This window comes from Mustelus asterias, chromosome 17, assembly GCF_964213995.1.
Source record: "Mustelus asterias chromosome 17, sMusAst1.hap1.1, whole genome shotgun sequence".
Lineage (NCBI taxonomy): Eukaryota > Metazoa > Chordata > Chondrichthyes > Carcharhiniformes > Triakidae > Mustelus > Mustelus asterias.
In genome coordinates this window covers 73028745-73048454 of record NC_135817.1, presented here as the reverse complement: position 1 = coordinate 73048454, position 19710 = coordinate 73028745, and the positions used below count along the sequence as shown (strand labels likewise).

The 19710-nt window shown below is 43.7% G+C and overlaps 1 protein-coding gene across 1 annotated transcript in view; it reads left to right on the top strand.

Moving 5' to 3' along the window:
• Positions 1 to 13870: 13870 nt before the first annotated feature.
• Positions 13871 to 19710, top strand: part of cd247 (CD247 molecule) — a 151873-nt gene continuing 146033 nt past the window's right edge. Inside the window, exon 1 of the mRNA XM_078232972.1 lies at positions 13871 to 14064. Within this exon, the coding sequence (XP_078089098.1) occupies positions 14007 to 14064 (58 nt within the window). The 5' untranslated portion in view covers positions 13871 to 14006. The remainder of the gene's footprint in view (positions 14065 to 19710) is intronic.

Genomic DNA, 19710 nt, shown 5'->3' with positions numbered 1-19710 from the left:
ATGCATTTTGTGATATATTTTATGGAGAGCCATTTTTACATAAAATGGAATATCAATTTCACAAGAAAAAATGCCACTAGTTAGGAGATAAAGAACTGACAGCATGACTAATTATTTCACTTATGATCTATCAACTATCAACAATTCACCCCATCATCAAAATCTTCTAACTGGTAATTATTAAAATGAAACTGATTGAATGAGAGGTTTAAGTTTTTTAAGTTCATTTATTAGTGTCACAAGTAGGCTTACATTAACACTGCAATGAAGTTACTGTAAAAATCCCCTTGTTGCCACACTCCGGCGCCTGTTCAGGTACACTGAGGGAGAATTTAGCATGGCCAATGCACCCTAACCAGCATGTCTTTCGGACTGTGGGAGCAAACCGGTGCACCAGGAGGAAACCCACGCAGACACGGGGAGAATGTGCAGACTCCGCACAGACAGTGACCCAAGCTGAGAATCGAACCCCGGTCCCTGGCGCTGTGAGGCAGCAGTGCTAACCACTGTGTCAGCGTGGGTCTAGGACATGCAAACATCCAGACAACACAATATCACTTACTTATATCATCTATATTGCAACTGGTGCATGTTTTTGACAGACAACGTGAGTTCTTTCCATGAAATTAGAGTAAATAGTCATTGCCAGCTACTGAAACATAGATGCAGGGGTTGCTGTGGTGTCATGGAATTTTTAATTAAGCAAAAACAATTCTACTATAACGCAAATCAAAGGTTCGATACATCATAAATTATGCATTTTACAGATGAAAGCTAAAAATGCTATCCCTTTCAAGCTTTTATTTCAAGTGTGGCATCGCTAGCTTTTATGTGCCCATTTTGAAATATTTTGAAATTGCTTTCCCCTTTCTGTGTTTCTCTGTCAGAAATGTTTTGTTTTTAAGTGGAGCTTCTCTCGACATTGAGGTTAATGTGCTGTTTTTTCTCGCTCCTCTACTTCCTTTGTGAGAGATTTAGCATGTTCATAAGTAGGGAGAAAACCACTGTAATTTAGTGTAGTTCCTGAAAGATGTTGTGGCTTATCTTGCACTTTTTGTCCACGCGAGGCAATTTTGCAATGGATTTCTTGCAGCCATTAGTCCAAAGGATGTCATTACAGAACATCGTCTATGGTTATTCAACTCTCTGTCCCTCCATCTAAATCATTATGTTCTAAATATTTGAGATGCCTGTCACATGCCACCAAAGAACCAACCCTTTAACTTTTCTGTGTGCCTTCTAACTTCCGATGAGTTACTGACCCACGCCACCACCAAGGGAATTTTGTTATGGACAGCACAGTGGCGCAGTGGTTCGCACTGCTGCTTCACAGTGCTAGGGACCCGGGTTCGATTCCCGGTTTGGGTCACTGTCTGTGTGGAGTTTGCACCCATGTCTGCGTGCACCTCAGGGGTTCCTCCCACAGTCTGAAAGACGTGCAGATTAGGTGCATTGACCTGAACAGGTGCCAGAGTGTGGTGGCTAGGGGAATTTCCCAGTAACTTCATTGCAGTGTTAATGTAATCCTTACTTGTGACTGATAAATTAGCTTTACTTTTCCAAGTCCGTTGTCGCAAGCGAGCTGGACATTTCTTTTTGTTTGAGAGAGAGGACAAATGGCCAATTTGTGCCCCCAGCATTTCATTTTGCACAAATGGGGGTAATTTCTTCTCCCCTAAATGCAAGTGCTCCATTCTGGTGAAGGAAATATCTGTACCGCGTGAGTCACCTGTTCATCCATGTCTCCCTACTCAGCTTCCGTGGTACAGTCACTGACTAACCCATAGTCCAGACCGTTAGGTTTAAAAGAACAGTGGAGATAAATGACATATGAGAGAAAATGACATAAAGACATAAATGAGATAAATGACATACAAGAGGGGCGGCACGGTAGCACAGTGGTTAGCACTGCTGCTTCACAGCTCCAGGGACCTGGGTTCGATTCCCGGCTTGGGTCACTGTCTGTGTGGAGTCTACACATTCTCCCCGTGTCTGCATGGGTTTCCTCCAGGTACTCCGGTTTCTTCCCACAGTCCAAAGATGTGCGGGTTAGGTTGATTGGCCAGGTTAAAAATTGCCCCTTAGAGTCCTGAGATGCGTAGGTTAGAGGGATTAGCGGGTAAATATGTGGGGGTAGGGTCTGGGTGGGATTGTGGTTGGTGCGACTCGATGGGCCGAATGGCCTCCTTCTGCACTGTAGAGTTTCTATGATTTTAAAATAAGTCATCAATCAAATGTAACCTGGTGTCAGGAATTTTTTCTCAAAACTTTACTGTTTGTTGATCCTTTTAATATTACTCCAAAACAACTCCTACACCAATGACACATTAACGCCTAGGATTTCTAGCTCAGATTTGAGTGGGAGAGCAGAAAAAATGCAGCTTAGTTACCAGTAATGCAGATTTTCCTATTTCAGGTTTCTGCACACAGTTCTGTGGGCTCTTTGTTCCAGAGATTGACCCACAAAGGCAGATTAGAGGCTAAGATGTACTCAGTAAGATGCACTGTTACTTGTTGCCAATATAATGCTGAGAATTCGTGCCCAATGTACAAAAATATTCTCCTGTCACTTGAGTTAAAATATCGGTCCATAGTGAACAAGTGCACTGGGTGACAACTATTCCAGTGGGACACAAAAGGGCGATAATTCCAATAAAAATCCTCACAACCGGAGCTAGAAAGGGACTGGAGGCAACCTTGGGTGATTGATAAGAGTAACTGACGTTTGACCCGAAAATCACCCAAAGTAATGAGTTGCATAACTCTTTTATATGTCGCAATCAATACTTTAATGTTGGATGTGTCACCCAATATTACCCCTGCCTTGGAAATCCTGATGTTGTGCAAGAACAAATATTGGAAAACTCGAATGTCCACAAGTTATGAATGAACACAAACACTGGAAAGGCAAAGCAGGAATAGGAATCTCTGTAAATTTATACTTTTTGTATTTTTTTTACATACCAAACTGAAGGATGGCAACCTCTTTGACCTTTGGCAGCCTCAGCTCAAGCCCAGGAGAATAGGTTAGGGCTGTGCTCGGAAAGATGGAAAATAAAACACTGAAATAATGAAAGAAACAAACTAACAAAGGCTGGCGATGTGTTTTACTGAGATAAAGTGACTGCAGAGCAGTCCTGTTGCCAAGGTAACATTGACCCCGACGACCAAACATGATTTTATACTAGTGCGTTTACCTCATGAGGTCAACATCAGCAATTTTGTACTCACTGCCGGTTCTGGATTCAGTACTCCTGTTCTCTGAAGATTCACTTTGAACTCCAGCAGATAGCGTCTTTCTGTCAGACTGTGCCAATTGCAACTGTCAAACATCACTAAATAAGTAATCACGGAGCAGAACGTGTACAAATTGTTGTGATTGGGGTAAGATACCTTGGCAACCTGATGGGTAATAGGATAGTGAGTGCCCACACCTCAGATAATTAGGTGCCCAAACCTGGGGCCAGGGCACTGAAAGGTCAGAGTTCCCCTGACCCCGGAGTGGAAATCTGAGAGGTCAGGTGTTGTGATGAATGAGGGGGGGGGAATTTCATAGAGACTTACACAATTCTAACAGGACTAGACAGGGTAGATGCAGAGAGGATGTTCCCGATGTTGGGGGAGTCCAGAGCCAGGGGTCACAGTCTGAGGATTCGGGGTAGACCATTTAGGATGGAGGTGAGGAGACATTTCTTCACCCAAAGAGTGGTGAGCCTGTGGAATTCATTACCACAGGAAGTAGTTGATGCCAAAACATTGACTGTATTGAAGAGGCAGCTGGATATAGCATTTGGGGCGAATGGGAGCAAAGGTTATGGGGAAAAAAAGCAGGATTAGGCTATTGAGTTGGATGATCAGCCATGATCGTAATGAATGGCGGAGCAGGCTCGAAGGGCTAAATGGCCTCCTCCTGCTCCTATCTTCTATGTTTCTATGTGAGGTGCAGAATTCTGGGAAAACAATGGGAGGCCACATCAGGATGGTTCTTTGAGACATTCCTGCCACCAGGGAAGTTTCCCAGGGAAGGGATCGGATATGGATTGTCTGCCCGTCAGAATGGTGGTAGCCAGCCAGTTTGAACAATCAAAGGCCTGGGGACTCCACGGTCCAAGAGAGCGCCATGGATCAAGAAAGCCCTGGCCTCCAGTGGAGCATCCAGAGGGTGCCGGCTCAGATTCTTTGATTTTACTTTATTCACCTCACCGAGGACAGTTCCATATTGAGCTTCCCTCGCAGTCCCGAGCTGCCTCAGCAGTGACCAGCTCTCCTGCTCAGGTTGCTAAGGCTGTAGGAGTGCTGACGCTCGGCTTGGGCCTGCAGCATCTACACCATGCCTACCATCTTTAATTGGATGGTGAGCCTGGAGGAAACCAGTCACCTCCAGTAAAATTGTTGACTGTGTCCTGTTGCTGGCACATATGGGCTCAGAACTCCCCGATCCCAATGTCAGGGTCAAGATGCCCACGCGCAAATCATACCCGGCGACCCCAGTGCAAACAGCGAGTTCAAAGGTGGCTGGGAGTAACCATATTTAAATTGGGCATTTTTAAATTTAGAAACAGCCTAAGGCACCGTTGTCCTTTGCTGTCTGGATTAAAGTTTAAAGTTTATTTATTAATTACAGGTAGGCTGGCATTAACACTGCAATGAAGTTACTGTGAAAGTCCCCTAGTCGCCACACTCTGGCGCATGTTCGGGTAAACAGAGGGAGAATTTAGCATGGCCAATGCACCTAACCTGCACATCTATCGGAATGTGGGAAGAAACCGGAGCACCCGGAGAAAACCCATGCAGACATGGGGAGAATGTGCAGACTCCGCACAGACAGCGACCCAAGCCAGGAATCGAACCTGGGTCCCTGGTGCTGTGAGGCAGCAGTGCTAACCACTGTGCCACCGTGGATGAGCCAGGAGACATCAAAATGCATTCTAAAAATATACACATGATTCAGAGACTTCACACCCTTGAAGAAATTGGATTGAAAACTTAAGGAACCCTAAGACCCATCTGAGCTTTGGAGATTCACTGCATGCTGAGTTTGTGGCAGAATCTGAGGTAATTTTATGAGTCTAACATGAAGATTCCACCTGTTGGAAATTAGGGGACACACTCCACCATTGAAAAGCATTGGCAGTGAGTTCCATGGTTATAAACAGGGTATTCTCCAACCTCTCATTAGCAGCACCACAGAGATCTTGTAATTTTCAACAGAAATACGCAAAGATGATAAGACTGATTCTAAACTCCTGAACATCCATCCAGTCCTGCTCTTCCTTTTGGATCTCACCAGCATTCCAAATAATTGGAAATGTAACCCTTTCTGGAAAGTATTCTGCGGAAAATATTTAATTAAATTAGAATTAGGCAAAATAATGTTGAAATGAAGTTTTAGTCCAAATGGTTTATTCATGGACCTCCGTTACAATATTAACAAGATTCTTTGTAATCCCATCGGGAGGGCAGATTCACACAACTGCCCTGTTCATATCAAGCTAACCTACAAATGTCTTCCTGGGGATTTCCTGCTGTTATGGAGTCCACTACATGACAGGGATGGGAAACGGCTCTGATAGGCTGCAGTGTATCAAAGCCTTCAGGGCACCCAAGAGTGACATTTTGTTGTTTCGAATTTAACTGGAACCTTGCAATCGATTCAACACCCTTTTAAATGTAAAGCCCTTTTCGTATCAGGAATGCGCGGGTAGTTCTAGTACTCAGGTTGATAGAGCACAAATGATGAGAAATTAAGTTTATCAAAGTTTATTAGTCACAAGTAAGGCTTACATTAACGCTGCAATGAAGTTACTATGAAATTCCCTTAGTGGCCACACTGCGGCGCCTGCCCGGGTCGGCTAGTTGATGTCAGTGGAATATCCCGCAAGTAACAGAGAAAAGCTGGGGAATACCACACCATCAGAAATTTGTGTACAAGATGCGGCATGGCGGCACAGTGGTTAGCAATTGTTCAATTCCGGCCTCAGGTCACTGTTTGTGCGGAGTCTGCACATTCTCCCCGTGTCTGCATGGGTTTCCTCCGGGTGCTCCGGTTTCCTCCCACAGTTTGAAAGACTAGCTGCATTGACCCGAACAGGCACCGGAGTGTGGTGACTAGGGGAATTTCACAGTTGCAGTGTTAATGTAAGCTTTACTTGTGACTAATAAATAAACTTTAATATTTGTTTAAGCATGAGTACATGTAAACTTAGCTGGTTATAGCAATATTGTAAGTGCACTAGATTCGATAAGCTGTAACTGTATTTGAACTAGAAATAGTGAATGAACATTGAATTCAAATTATTTAATTTGGGATTTTAAAAAAAATTAACGTGGACAAATTAATCATTTCGGAAATTACTCCAGTGTTTGCTCCAGAATCTAAAATATAACCAGTGTAAACTACGTCATGGTTGTAACTGAGAAATGTTATTTAGCCCATCAGATTTTCTCAAATAGATAGTGCAGAAAGACACAGACATTGGCAGAAAATGATATCTGTAGGTGTTGTGTGAAAGCAAAGAAGTGTGGTTGGAAAATTGGGTTGTCTAGTGCAGGTTAGGTGGATTGGCCATGCTAAATTGCCCCTTAGCGTCAGGGTAAATATGTGGGGTTAAAGGGTTAGGGCCTGGGTTGGATTGTTGTTAGTGCGGGCTCGATGGGCTGAATGACCTCCTTCTGCAATGTAGGGATTCTATGATTTTATGCACATTTTCTTAACCCAAAAAAAGCACCTTGTGCAATCGCTGCAATTTTTTTTAGATCCATTCTGAAGAACCTCATTTTGTGCAAAGCTGCAAAAGATAGGCTGAACAGGGCAAAGCACACTGGCATTCTAACCTTATTTCCACACAATTGTTGGAATTACCAATAATTGTTGGCACAATTACCTATCAATGACTGAGAACAACTGCTTAAGCCTGCTCTGAGCCAGTAAAACTCTGTCAACTACGGGGGAGGCGATGGCCTAGTGGTATCATTGCTAGACTCTTAATCCAGGAACTCAGCTAATGTTCTGGGGACTGGATTCAAATCCCACCATGGCAGATGGTGGAATTTAAAATCAGTTTAAAAAAATCTAGAATTAAGGATCTACTCATGACCATTGTTGGAAAAACCCATCTGGTTCACTAATGTCCCTTTAGGGAAGGAAACCTGCCATCCTTACCTGGTCTGGCCTGCATGTGACTCCAGAGTTACAGCAATGTGGTTGACTCTCAACTGCCCTCTGAAAAAGGGCAACTAGAGATGGGCAATAAATGCTGACCAGCCGGTGATGCCCATGTCCCACGAATGAATGCATTTTTAAAAACTGCAGCAAGAAAACAAGTTACGACTTTCACTGCCCTCAGCTGTTAGAGTTGTGGATCATTCCTAGCTAGTTTTGAAATATTAACTAATGTACTACACACCTGTGGATAATTGACACGTCAGGTAGCGCTTCCAGCAAATTCCATTTCTTTCCCATTAAGTAACATGAATGTACGAGAGGACAAAACATTCGGATTCCTCATGCAGTATGTTCGATAACCAAGGACCCATCCCTACAAACCACGTCAGATTGTTGAAGGAGACCGCTTTTTGTTGCTTCAATTTCACCGCAGAGGCAGTAGCCATCTGCTGTGGGGTGACAGACAATCTCAAGGACAAGTAGCTATGAAGGTCGCAAGCTTATTAAATTTTCACAAGACAAAATCCTTCCTGGCTTCTGCTGGGGACATTTTGCAGCTAAGCTAGTTTGCAGTGCACGCCAAAATAAGGTACGTGACGTGCCATATTTTCCAGGGGAAAAACATTTAACACTTTAGGAGAGTGATGCACGATAAATCACACGGGAGGCAGGATGTACCCGGGAAATAAAGGCTTTTATTGCCAACAATAACGGAGCTACTATATACAATATACAATCCCAGACTAAAGGGTCACCAGGCAGAGCAGTGACCTTTATACCTCTCCCAGGATGCGGAGCCAACTGGGGTGTACCATAGGACTATATTAACAGGTAGAACAGCCCAACCCTAACCCCAACAGTAACATATCTACAGACTCATAGTACTGGCCAGACCATGGCTCAGCACTCCTGGTGGTAACCAACAATGGTTCACCACAGATAGAAACAAACTTTTATTGTCTGCATTTTTCCCAAGAGTCTAAAGCGTTGCGCAGAGAACCAGTTTGGCTTGTACAGTGAAACGTGAAGGAAGAATACCATGTTAACTGGCCAGGTGATTTCAAACCAAATCATGTTCTACACATGAGATCCCATTCCCATGGCACCCTCTTGTATGAGTGCAGGAGATGCAAGTCCTGGCCCTTTACCTCCTCCCTCCCGACTGTCGAGGGTCCCAAACTCTCCTTCCAGGTGCAGCAGTAAGTCCTTCTTTCAATTTGGTCTAGTGTATTTGCTGCTCACAATGTGGTCTCCTCTACACTGCGGAGACCAGATGCAGATTGAATCAATACTTTGCAGAACATCCCTGTTCAGAATCCAGGTGCGGAATTTTCCCATTCCGCCCGCCACGGGAATCGTAGCCGGCGGGACACGGACCAGGCAGAGGTCTGTTGACCTCGGGCGGGATTTTCTGGTCTTGGGACGAGCGCAGACAGAAAATCCCGTCCCTGGTGTGTTCCTGAGCTTCCCGTCACCTGTCATTTTAATTCTCTGCCACAGTCCAAAGTCTCTGCCACAGTCCAAAGATGTGCAGGTTAGGTTGATTGGCTATGCTAAAAAATGCCCTTAGTGTCCTGAGATGCGTTGGTTAGAGGGATTAGTGGGTAAATATGTAGGGAGGGTGGGATTGTGGTCGGTGCAGACTCGATGGGCCGAATGGCCTCTTTCTGTACTGTAGGGTTTCTATGATTCTATGATCTCACTGTGACCTCTCTGGGCTTGGTCTCCTGTACTGTCCAAATGAAGTGCCACAGAAGTTTGCGATTAAGCACTTTACAGCCTCCCGGACTCAACATCGAATGCAAAACTTTCAGATCACAACAAACTCTCCCATTTTTTGTGGACAGAAGATGTTAGTAAGAAACATTGCTGTTAGAACATAGAACATAGAACAGTACAGCACAGAACAGGCCCTTCGGCCCACGATGTTGTGCCGAGCTTTATCTGAAAAACCTGTTGCCATTTATACCTTGACTAGACCTGCCTAATGGTGGAATTTATCAGTTTTTCTCAAAGTCTTGTCTGGAGTGGGAAAGGCGGAGGGCAATAATGGAGGCCCACCAACTGCCCCCCACCAAGTTTTCAAAAAAGTAATGAAAAAGGGAGGACCCACAATGTCACGTTGGCAGGGTGGGTTCTGAATGAGGCCATCCACCAGTAACCTCAGCCCCTGACAGATTGGAGTGCCTTTTTTAAAGGATGCCCTGATCTGAATAAAATAGAAATAAAAGACAGGCTCTCCCTTTTGGCACAGGACCCTCCACCATGGACTGCTAGGGGGCAGTGCTGGGGCAATGCCAGAGGTTGGTGTACGGGCACTGCCACGGTACTGCCCAGCATGACCCTCTCTCCCCGGGAGCTCTACTTAACTGTGCTTCCTGACCAGGTAAGTCAGGAGTTGTTAACCGCACTGACATGCCTTGACATCAGCAGGGATGGGATTCCCAATGTGGGTGAGAATATAGCAGGGAAGCTCGCTAATAATATTTAAACGTGTGGTAATGGGGTTCCCGACCTTTCATGGCAGGGACGCGCATTACGTCATTGGCAGGGAGAGGTGGGGACAATCTGAATGGGAAATCCTGCCGGCATTAAAGAGATCTGGGGACTCCCATTGGATCCTCCATCTCACCTGCTCAAAATGGGGATGGAAGATCCCAGCCAATGCCCTGATTTGTCCCATTACTAACTCCTTTTTATTTAGCAATCATCCCTTTTACCATTGAATCTCTTCTTTCCATCTTATCTCAGATCTTCCCCCCCTTCCCCCAGATCCAAACCATAAAACTGTTACATCTCGAACTTTTTAAGTTTCTGATGAAAGGCCATTAACCTGAAATGTTAAACTTTCTTTCTGTCTCCACAGTCACTGCCTGAACTGCTCAGTATTTCTCACATCTTGTTTTTAGTATGTGCTACATATTCTTATCAACTAAGATTAAGATCAAAGTGCTGAGATCCATCAGAAGGAAGAGGAGGCCTGATTGAGAAAGCTTTCTTGGGTTTTTTCAGCAGTGCCACCCGAGGCCTTCCATCGCCTTCCACCGGGCAGTCCTCGGGACTGGCAGTAAGAGGGACAGGCAGTCGAAAATTGGGCAAGGATGCAACCTCTTTCTTAATAAGTAATGTTAGTTAAGCTGACTGGAGCTCAGTGAGATGATCTTCCTCCTGTATCACCTCCATTTGTTCCTTACGTTTCCTCATACACACAGGATGCCAGTTTCGGTGGAGTGTAAAACTGTACTACCGTCTTCGATGACACTCGTCCTCATCTGAGGAAGAAGTCATACTGTACAATATTATATCTATGAGCCATTCCCAATATTACTGATGCACTCACGATCCATTGTGCGCATGCTGAATTCCAGAACATGTTCAGAAATGTAGTATAAATGTTAAATATGTAAACAGTCTACATCATCAGTGGTGTAGGATCATGTGACAACAGAGTACGCTGGGAGATAGTTCCATATGAAGCCTTGTGTTAAGCCTTGTACTGTATATAGTTAGTAGAGTGTCCTCCAAAGGATAAAGTTTACCAACAGCCTTGTCTCCAGCCGTCTCTATCAATCCTGGCCAAGGACAACCTTATCTAAGACCCACAGCAATGATAACAGAGAAAAAGCGCCAAGAGGCAAAGGGTGGAACATATGCCATCTATGGATCATGCCAGCCATAAGAGGGCCAACTCAGGGCGCAATTCTCCCTTACTCCCATTGATGAGTTCAGTTTGGCAGGAGGCACAAGATTTGGCTTCACTCCAGCGTGAAATTACAGCAGATCTTCTGAAACTGCCCGCCACGGTAGATTGGAAATCCCACTTGCCAGCACAAAACTGATTTGCAGACGAAAGCCCGACTGGATCTATCCCCATGTCCGATTCTCTGTGACATCAGCGGGAAAATGAGCCATCCAGAACACGTCTAGACTAGTGCAGTGTGCAGAAGTCATAAAGTTTTAAGTTTAAAGTTTATTTAAAAGTAAAGTTTATTTATTAGTCACAAGTAAGGCTTACATTAACACCGCAATGAAGTTACTGTGAAATTCCCCTAGTCACCACATTCCGGCGCCTGTCGAGCTCAATGCACTTAACCAGCATGTCTTTAAGATTGTGGGAGGAAACTGGAGCACCTGGAGGAAACCCACGCAGACACGGGGAGAATGTGCAAACTCCACACAGACAGTGACCGAAGTCAGGAATCGAACCCGGGTCCCTGGCGCTGTGAGGCAGCAGTGCTAACCACTGTGCCACCGTGCCCACAAGTAGGTTTACATTAACACTGCAATGAAGTTACTGTGAAAAATCCCCTGGATGCCACACTCCAGCACCTGTTCGAGTACACTGAGGGAGAATTTAGCATGGCCAATACACCTAATCAGCACGTCATTCGGACTGTGGGAGGAAACCAGAGCATCCTAAGGAAACCCAGGCAGACATGGGGAGAATGTGCAAACTCCACACAGACAGTGGTTCAGGCTTCAGATCATCTCCAGCTGGCTTTTGCTCATTGGGATCGGCCTATGAAAATCTATCTATCCCATCACCCTCGTTGCTGGTTGGTGTAATATTGGAGCCTGGTAGTAAGCTGGGCTGTGCTTTCTGTTTCTGGCGGTATCCCTTTAAGGAAGTGCCCCTTTAAATCATCCCTCAGTTTATTTGATTTAGTTTCTTTGGATAGTTGATTTCTTCAAAATAGGAGTAAGCTGGGTTGCACTGTGTGTTAATCCACAGGATGGTGCAACTTTTATGGAAATACAGAATTAGATGCATGGGAATGGATTTTATAATTTTTAAACAGGGATTTAATTTTAAAAGATCTATTTTAAGTCACAAGAATTACAAACCTGCTTTAATAAGCCAGTATGAAGGCAGTTATGTGAAAAATAGTACTGTACAGTTATCCTGAGAATGTTTTTATGGATGATCTTGATTCACTGCAGTCCTCGTGGTCACGGTACTACAGTGATAATCTTAGGTATGGAACTCTGGAGAGTTGAACTACTGACAATGAAGGATTGGTACTCAATGTCCAATCCAGGTCGATGTGTGACAAGTTTCTAAATTTAAAGTTTATTTATTAGTTACAAGTAAGGCTTACATTAACACTGCAATGAAGCTACTGTGAAAATCTCCCTAGTCGCCACACTCCAGCGCCTGTTCGGGTACACCAAGGGAGAATTTAGAATGGCCAATGCACCTAACCAGCACATCTTTCGGACCGTGGGAGGAAACCGGAGCACTCGGAGGAAACCCACGCAGACACGGGGAGAACGTGTAGACTCTGCACAGACAGTAACCCAAGCCTGGAATCGAACCTGGGTCCCTGGCGCCATGAGGCAGTAGTGCTAACCACTGTGCCACCATGCCGCTCGACAAGAGGAGGAATTCATTATTATAGTGTCCCTGTTGCCTTATGCACGCACCATACACTTAGGCCCTCAAAATGAGGTTTACCTTTACCTTCACATACTGATTAGACAAAGAAATATTTAACACTGGTCACTTAAGCCATTAGGTTGAATAGAAGAAAGAATTCCTGAGTTTTCACATGAATTGTGAAGAAGCATATCATCACAGAATCCCCACAGTGCAGAAGGAGGCCATTTGGCCCATCGGGTCTGCACTAAGCACAATTCACCCAGGCCCTATTCCCGGGACCCCATGTATTTACCCTGCTAATCCCCTGACACTGAGAGGCAATTTAGCATAGCCAATCAACCGCACCCGCACATCTTTGGACTGTGGGAGGAAACCGGAGCACCCGGAGGAAACCCACGCAGACACTGGGAGAACGTGCAAACTCCACACAGTCCCCCAAGGCTGGAATTGAACCTGGGTCCCTGGCACTGTGAGGCAGCAGTGCTAGGCACTGTGCCACCGTGCCGCCCTAACCACTGTGCCACCGTGCCGCCCCGCAATACCACAATATGTGGGATCCACCTGCAGTACCATTTAGTTACGTTAATTTGTTTCCTTTCTGAACCTTTCCCATTTTGCCAATTACGAAACAAGGAAATGGGATAGAAAGTTTCTTGAAACAGTTACAATGTGGGGAAACAATAGAATCCACAGTTAGTTCACCCCTGAGGTTAACAGCATTGATTTTACAATTCATAATGTTTGAATTTTAAATACGTGGAACTTAATCAATCTTTGGACCACTTCTGCTGACTAACCTGCAGACACTAAACATCAAAATTAAAAATTGTGACAAATATACACATTTGCTGCCATCAGACTTTTGAATGGACCTACCTCGCATTAAGTTGATCTTTCTCTACAACCTAGCTATGACTGTAACACTACATTCTGCACTCTCTCCTTTCCTTCTCTATGAACGGTATGTTTTGTCTGTGTAGCAAACAAACAATGCTTCTCACTGTATACTAATACACGTGACAATGATAAATCAAATCAAATCAAATCATTTATGTACTTTCATTGAATTTGCTTTTTTGTATACCTGAAAAAGAGAGCATATGCATAAATAACTAAATGAGATAACAGATCGATAAGTGCTGCAAATAAATACTCTCAGCGAAGTGAATGAAACTAAACAAAAACAATTAGGCGTAGTAACCTGCAGAGAAAGTGATGGTGAAAGAGATCCAGGGTTATTTCAAATGTCTTTGTGACTTTGTATAAAGTTTCACTAAAATAAAGCAAAGACATAATAAATATGTTATCAGCACACAGATCTCCGCATTCACAGCCTGTAGACTGCACACAGGCTCAACTGCTAGCCACTTCCTGAACACACAACAGAAACCGAATCATCGCACAGCGTGAGGAGCAACAGGCCTTAGTGGAGAAAAGCAAGGGAAGGACTTAGAAAAGAAAATGAAATTAAACTGGATTTGTGCCACAATATGCCTTGTCACTGACTTCCATCTCGCTGGTAAGATTTTGTCTTTTCCCCTTTGAAAGATAACTAAAATTTGGAATTGAAAAGCGAATAAGATGTCACACTCATTGGTCAAGGTGTGAGGAAATTGTCCAGAACGTTTCAACACTTTATATTAGTGACCAAGCTGTCTGATATCCGTTTGGTAACACATTTGCTTGCAGACTGTTGAATGAATTGTTGTTCTAAGGCAAAAGTGTGTGAAAGGGTTCGAAAGAATGCGCATGGCATGACGATCACCGAATCAACCAAAAGATGATGGAGTTTAATCATTCAGTTTGAAGGGGGATAAAAATTAACAATGCGGCGTTACTAGTTTATTTTGTTATCTCTGGATACAGTGGCATTCTTCTTGTCTTATTAAAAGGTGGTAGAATTCTAATTTAATACTTATCTAAACACATATCTTCAAGAAATGGAGTAGTCTGTGATTAATTCAGAATCAAAACTACGTATTTAAGGATCTACTCCTCTTTAATATTATTGCACATACTTCTTTTAAATGTCTCAATAAAATATACCTGTTTCTAAACCAGTCCAAACCTGACAAAGTTGTTTTAATTGGATTCTATGAAAGAAGACGTATTTTTTTATTCATTCATGAGACATGGGCATCACTGGCTAGCCAGCATTTATTGCCCATCCTTAGTTGCCCGAAGGCAGTTGAGAATCAACCATATTGCTATGGATCTGGAGTCACACGTAGAAATCATAGAAACCCTGTGCAGAAGGAGGCCATTTGGCCCATTGAGTCTGCACCAACAACAATCCCGCCCCAGACCCTATCCCCACAAATTTACCCCGCTAATCCGTCTAACCTACACATCCCGGGACACTAAGGTGCAATTTAGCATGGCCAATCAACCTAACTTCCACATCTTTGGACTGTGGGAGGAAACCAGAGCACCCGGAGGAAACCCACGCAGACACGGGGAGAATGTGCAGACTCCGCACAGACAGTGACCCGAGCCAGGAATCAAACCCAGGTCCCTGGTGCTGTGAGGCAGCAGTGCTAACCATTGTGCCACTGTGCCAGACCGGGCAAAGTCGGCAGATTTCCTTCCCTAAAGGACATTAGTGAACCAGATGGGGTTTTCCGACAATCGACAATGGCTTCATGGTCATCATTAGATTCTTAATTCCAGATTTTTTTTTTATTGAATTCAAATTCCACCATCAGCCGTGGCAGGATTCGAACCCGGGTTCCCAGAACATTAGCTGAGTTTCTGGATTACTAGTCCAGCGATAATACCACTAGGCCATTGCCTCTGTATTAATAAAGTAGGTACAATGGTCTCACTTTGTAATATATTCAATACATCTTTATGTTTTTTAAATGAATTACAACTTACATTTTTTTTCAAGCCTGAGTGTTATTTGTGAGGAGAATATGTCCCTCCAGCTATACCAGCGTGGTGATTTGGCAAACACCCACTTTCCAACAAGTGTCTGACTTCTAAAAATTAGGCAATGTTTGTTGTCCGATAGAAAGTTTTGTAACCACCACAACATTCGCTCTTCAGTCGGCGCAACATAATAGTCTACTAAATGAACCCTCTCGTCAAAATTGGTCATTATCCAGTTTTGAAATGAAGGCCTAAGGGAAGCACTAAGGTGCTTGCAAGCAAAATCGTTGAATTAATATGTATGTGTGTTTAAGGTGAGAGGGGAGGGATACAAATGGGTCCAGAGGGGCAATTGTTTCACTCAGAGGGTGGTGAGTGTCTGGAACAAGCTGCCAGAGATAGTAGTAGAGGCGGGTACAATTTTATCTTTTAAAAAGCATTTAGACAGTTACATGGGTACGATGGGTATAGAGGGATATGGGCCAAATGCTGGCAATTGGGACTCGCTTTGTTGTAAAAACTGGGCGGCATGGACAAGTTGGGCCGAAGGGCATGTTTCCATGCTCTAAACCTCTATCACTCAGGCGATTCATGATTCTAAATTCTTCAGCCATAGGGTCAACATAGATAAAGCAACTAGAACTAAAATAAAACAATGGTGAATCATTGTGGACTGTGGGGAATGAAAAGCTTATTTTTCAGAAAAAAGTGATTAAAATTCATGGCCAGAAGAGGGGCCTATACTTTCTGTGCTGTTATGGTCTGTTATGGCTCTGCCTTGTTTAGAGTCTTAATTATTACTTCTGGCATAGTTACTTTAAATGGTAGTTTCTTAGACTAAATATACTATTCTTGATCTTTGAAGTGATTCTGAAATTGAAATAATCTTGACTTATACTGCAAATCAATTACCTGTACGATCATAGAATCATGGAATCCCTACAGTTCAAAGGAGGCCATTCGGCCCATCATCAAATCTGCACCGACCACAATCCCACCCAGACCCTATCCCCACAACCCCATGCATTTACTCTAGCTAGTCCCTCTGACACTAAGGGGCAATTTAGCATGGCCAATTCACCCAACCCGCACATCTCTGGGCTGTGGGAGAAATGATGTGGAGATGCCGCCGTTGGACTGGGGTAAACACAGTAAGAAGTCTGACAACACCAGGTTAAAGTCCAACAGATTTATTTGGTAGCAAATGCCACTAGCATTTGGAGCGTGCTAGGGTGTAGAGAAAGATCAACTTAATGCAAAGTAGGTCCATTCAAAAGTTTGATGGCTGTTGGAAAGAAGCTGTCCTTGAGTTGGTTTGTACGTGACCTCAGACTTTTGTATCTTTTTCCTGAAGGAAGAAGGTGGAAGAGAGAATGTCCGGGGTGCATGGGGCCCTTAATTATGCTGGCTGCTTTGCTGAGGCAGCTGGATGTGTAGACAGAGTCAATGGATGGGAGGCTGGTTTGCGTGATGGATTGGGCTACATTCACAACTTTTTGTAGTTTCTTGTGGTCTTGGGCAGAGCAGGAGCCACACCAAGCTGTGATACAGCCAGAAAGAATGCTTTCTATGGTGCATCTGTAAAAGTTAACTAATTGCATAAACTAATTGCAATGAAATATTGAATCTGAACTTAAATAATTGCAAATATCCATTCAATTAGTTGCATATAGCTTAGTTAACTATATTACAGATTTCCCATATTGAGAATATAATTTGAAGAATCTACACTAGGGAAAGATCTAACTTCCAAAGCTATTGGATTGTTGTTGAGAATACTGCAAAAGATTTTATTTTCTGCTTCCATTGCTTGTCAATAAAATGGACACTAACATCAATTGGAATATATGCGGCCTTTTGGAAAAGTTGAACGAATTTTTATCTTCTGGTGCATTTATTTATATGTTGCAAGTACAGAACATCGGAAAAATTTGACCTTTCCGGATAAAACATAGTCCAAACATCCAGAAGTAAGTCAATCTCAGAATACCTGAGACAGGTAGGTCTGAGGTTCCAGGTCATTCTGAGACAGTCAGGTTCTCCCAATGAACCCCGCATGAGGAAACTTGGTTCTTAGAACTAATACTTTCTACACATCTTGAAAGCCTTTGCCGAACTAGTATTGTGGTCTTGATGGGACAAGAAGCATACAAGTGCTCTGTAGTGCTGTGTTACTTGGCTAAACTCCAGCCCTATCCCCAAATCTTGCTCTGCTCACCTGAGCCTAAATTCCCTGTACTCGGGTAGAAATGTCCGTGGGGAAATTCCATGCTCTGTATCAGACACATGTGAACTTGAGTAAATTTCTCAGTAGCTAGGTATGGAAACTTTTGATCATGGCAATGACTTTTCATGTCTGTATTCTTTTTGTTTTATTCATTCATGGGGTTATGGGTGTCACAGGCTGGCCAGCATTTATTGCCCATTCCGAGTTGCCCTCATGTAAAGGGCAGTTGAGAATCAATCACATTGCTGTGGCTCTGGATTCTCATGTAGGCCAGACCAGTTAAGGATGGCAGATCCCCTTCCCTAAAGGACATTAGTGAACCAGATGGGCTTTTCCGACAATCGGCAATGGGTTTCAAGGTCATCAGTAGATTCTAAATTCCAGATTTTTTTATTGAATTCAAATTCCACCAATTGCCATGGCGGGATTTAAACCAGGTCCCCAGAACATTATCTCAGTTTCTGAATTAATAGTCAAGCGATAATACCACTAGGCCATCGCCTCCCCTGTACAGACAAGTTATCATGGAAGAACAGAAAGACTTGCATTTATAAAGTACCTTTCATGACTACAGGCTATCCCAATGTGCTTTACAGTAATTTTCAAAATGTGATCATTGTTGTAATGTCGGAAATGTGACAACCAGCCACATAGAAAAGGATACTGGTGTGGTTTGGTACTTTGGCAGTAGTAGGTCATTGTGTCGGCAGCCAGATATTCAGGCATTAAAGGCAATGCACTCAGCGATGTTCCACAAACAGAAATGTGATAATGTCCAGATCTAAAAAAAAAGTCATTCGTAAAAAAAATACCAAATTTCATTCTTTCCGAGACAACCTTTGCTTTGTGTACAAAACCGAGGTGGAAAAGGAGCATAACACATATACGCAAAGAATAACATTAGCACAGAGTGTGCCCGATTGTTGCTGACTCTTGAGGTATTGAACAGACACGTGAATTGGAAATAATAATGTAATGATTTCTGTGATGGCGAGACTGGGAGAATTAATCTGCTGTTTAAGTGTGTCAGCTGCAACCCAAGGTGCTCATGTAATAATTACTCTTACTATTGCGTAAGCAACGTAGGGTTTTATTAGAAATCTAAAATCTGGCTCCTTTACAGTTCAAGAAAATAGAACATAACGCTTTTGCCACTTGGGCATGCTATAAAGCAAGCTGCCAATTTACTTGCAGCCATTTTGCACTCCTGCTGAAGAAGGATGGAATCCATTGCAACGCACGAGGATGAAATCATTGTCCCTTTCTGCTGACTGTCTCAGTTTCTACCAACCAAATTCCATTCGATGGACCCTCGATCACTGTTGGATGAGATGAACATCACTAAATGCTGTCAGTTTTTATGGATTGGTATTTTTTGCACGTACGTGGTTAGATGCACTTTATCTCCCATGCCAGTCAACTGTAGCTTTTCACAGTGCTTCCGAATGGGATGTCTAATCGACATCCCCACAACAGAGCAGGAGCAGTCACCGCAAAGAGTGACTGACATCTTGTTCTTCCAAATGTTGAAGAATTCTTGGGCCAATGCTTTTGAACCTATCGTGCTGTTTGGTGCTGCTGAACCGAATGTAGAAATGACCGCAGCTCACACATATATTTTTGAGTGCTGCAGTGGACCCTAAGGGCGGCAGGGGGCACGGTGGTTAGCACTGCTGCCTCACAGCACCAGGGACCCGGGGTTCAATTCCAGCCTCGGGTCACTATCTGTGTGGAGTTTGCACGTTCTCCCTGTGTCTGCGTGGGTTTCCTCCGGGTGCTCCAGTTTCCTCCCACAGTCCAAAGATGTGCGGGTTGGATTGATTGGCCAGGGTAAATTGACCCTAGTGTCAGGTGGATTAGTAGGATAAATATGTCGGGCCTGGGTGGGATTGTGGTCAGTGCAGACTCGATGGGCCAAATGGCCTCCTTCTGCACTGTAGGGATTCTATGATTAATCAGCTTGTTACAGGGAGCTAGTCCTCTCAGGAAAATGAGTTTTGGCACCAAAGCATCTCATTTTTATGTTTCATCCAGATTTTAATTTTATGAAAACTCCTAGGGATGCTA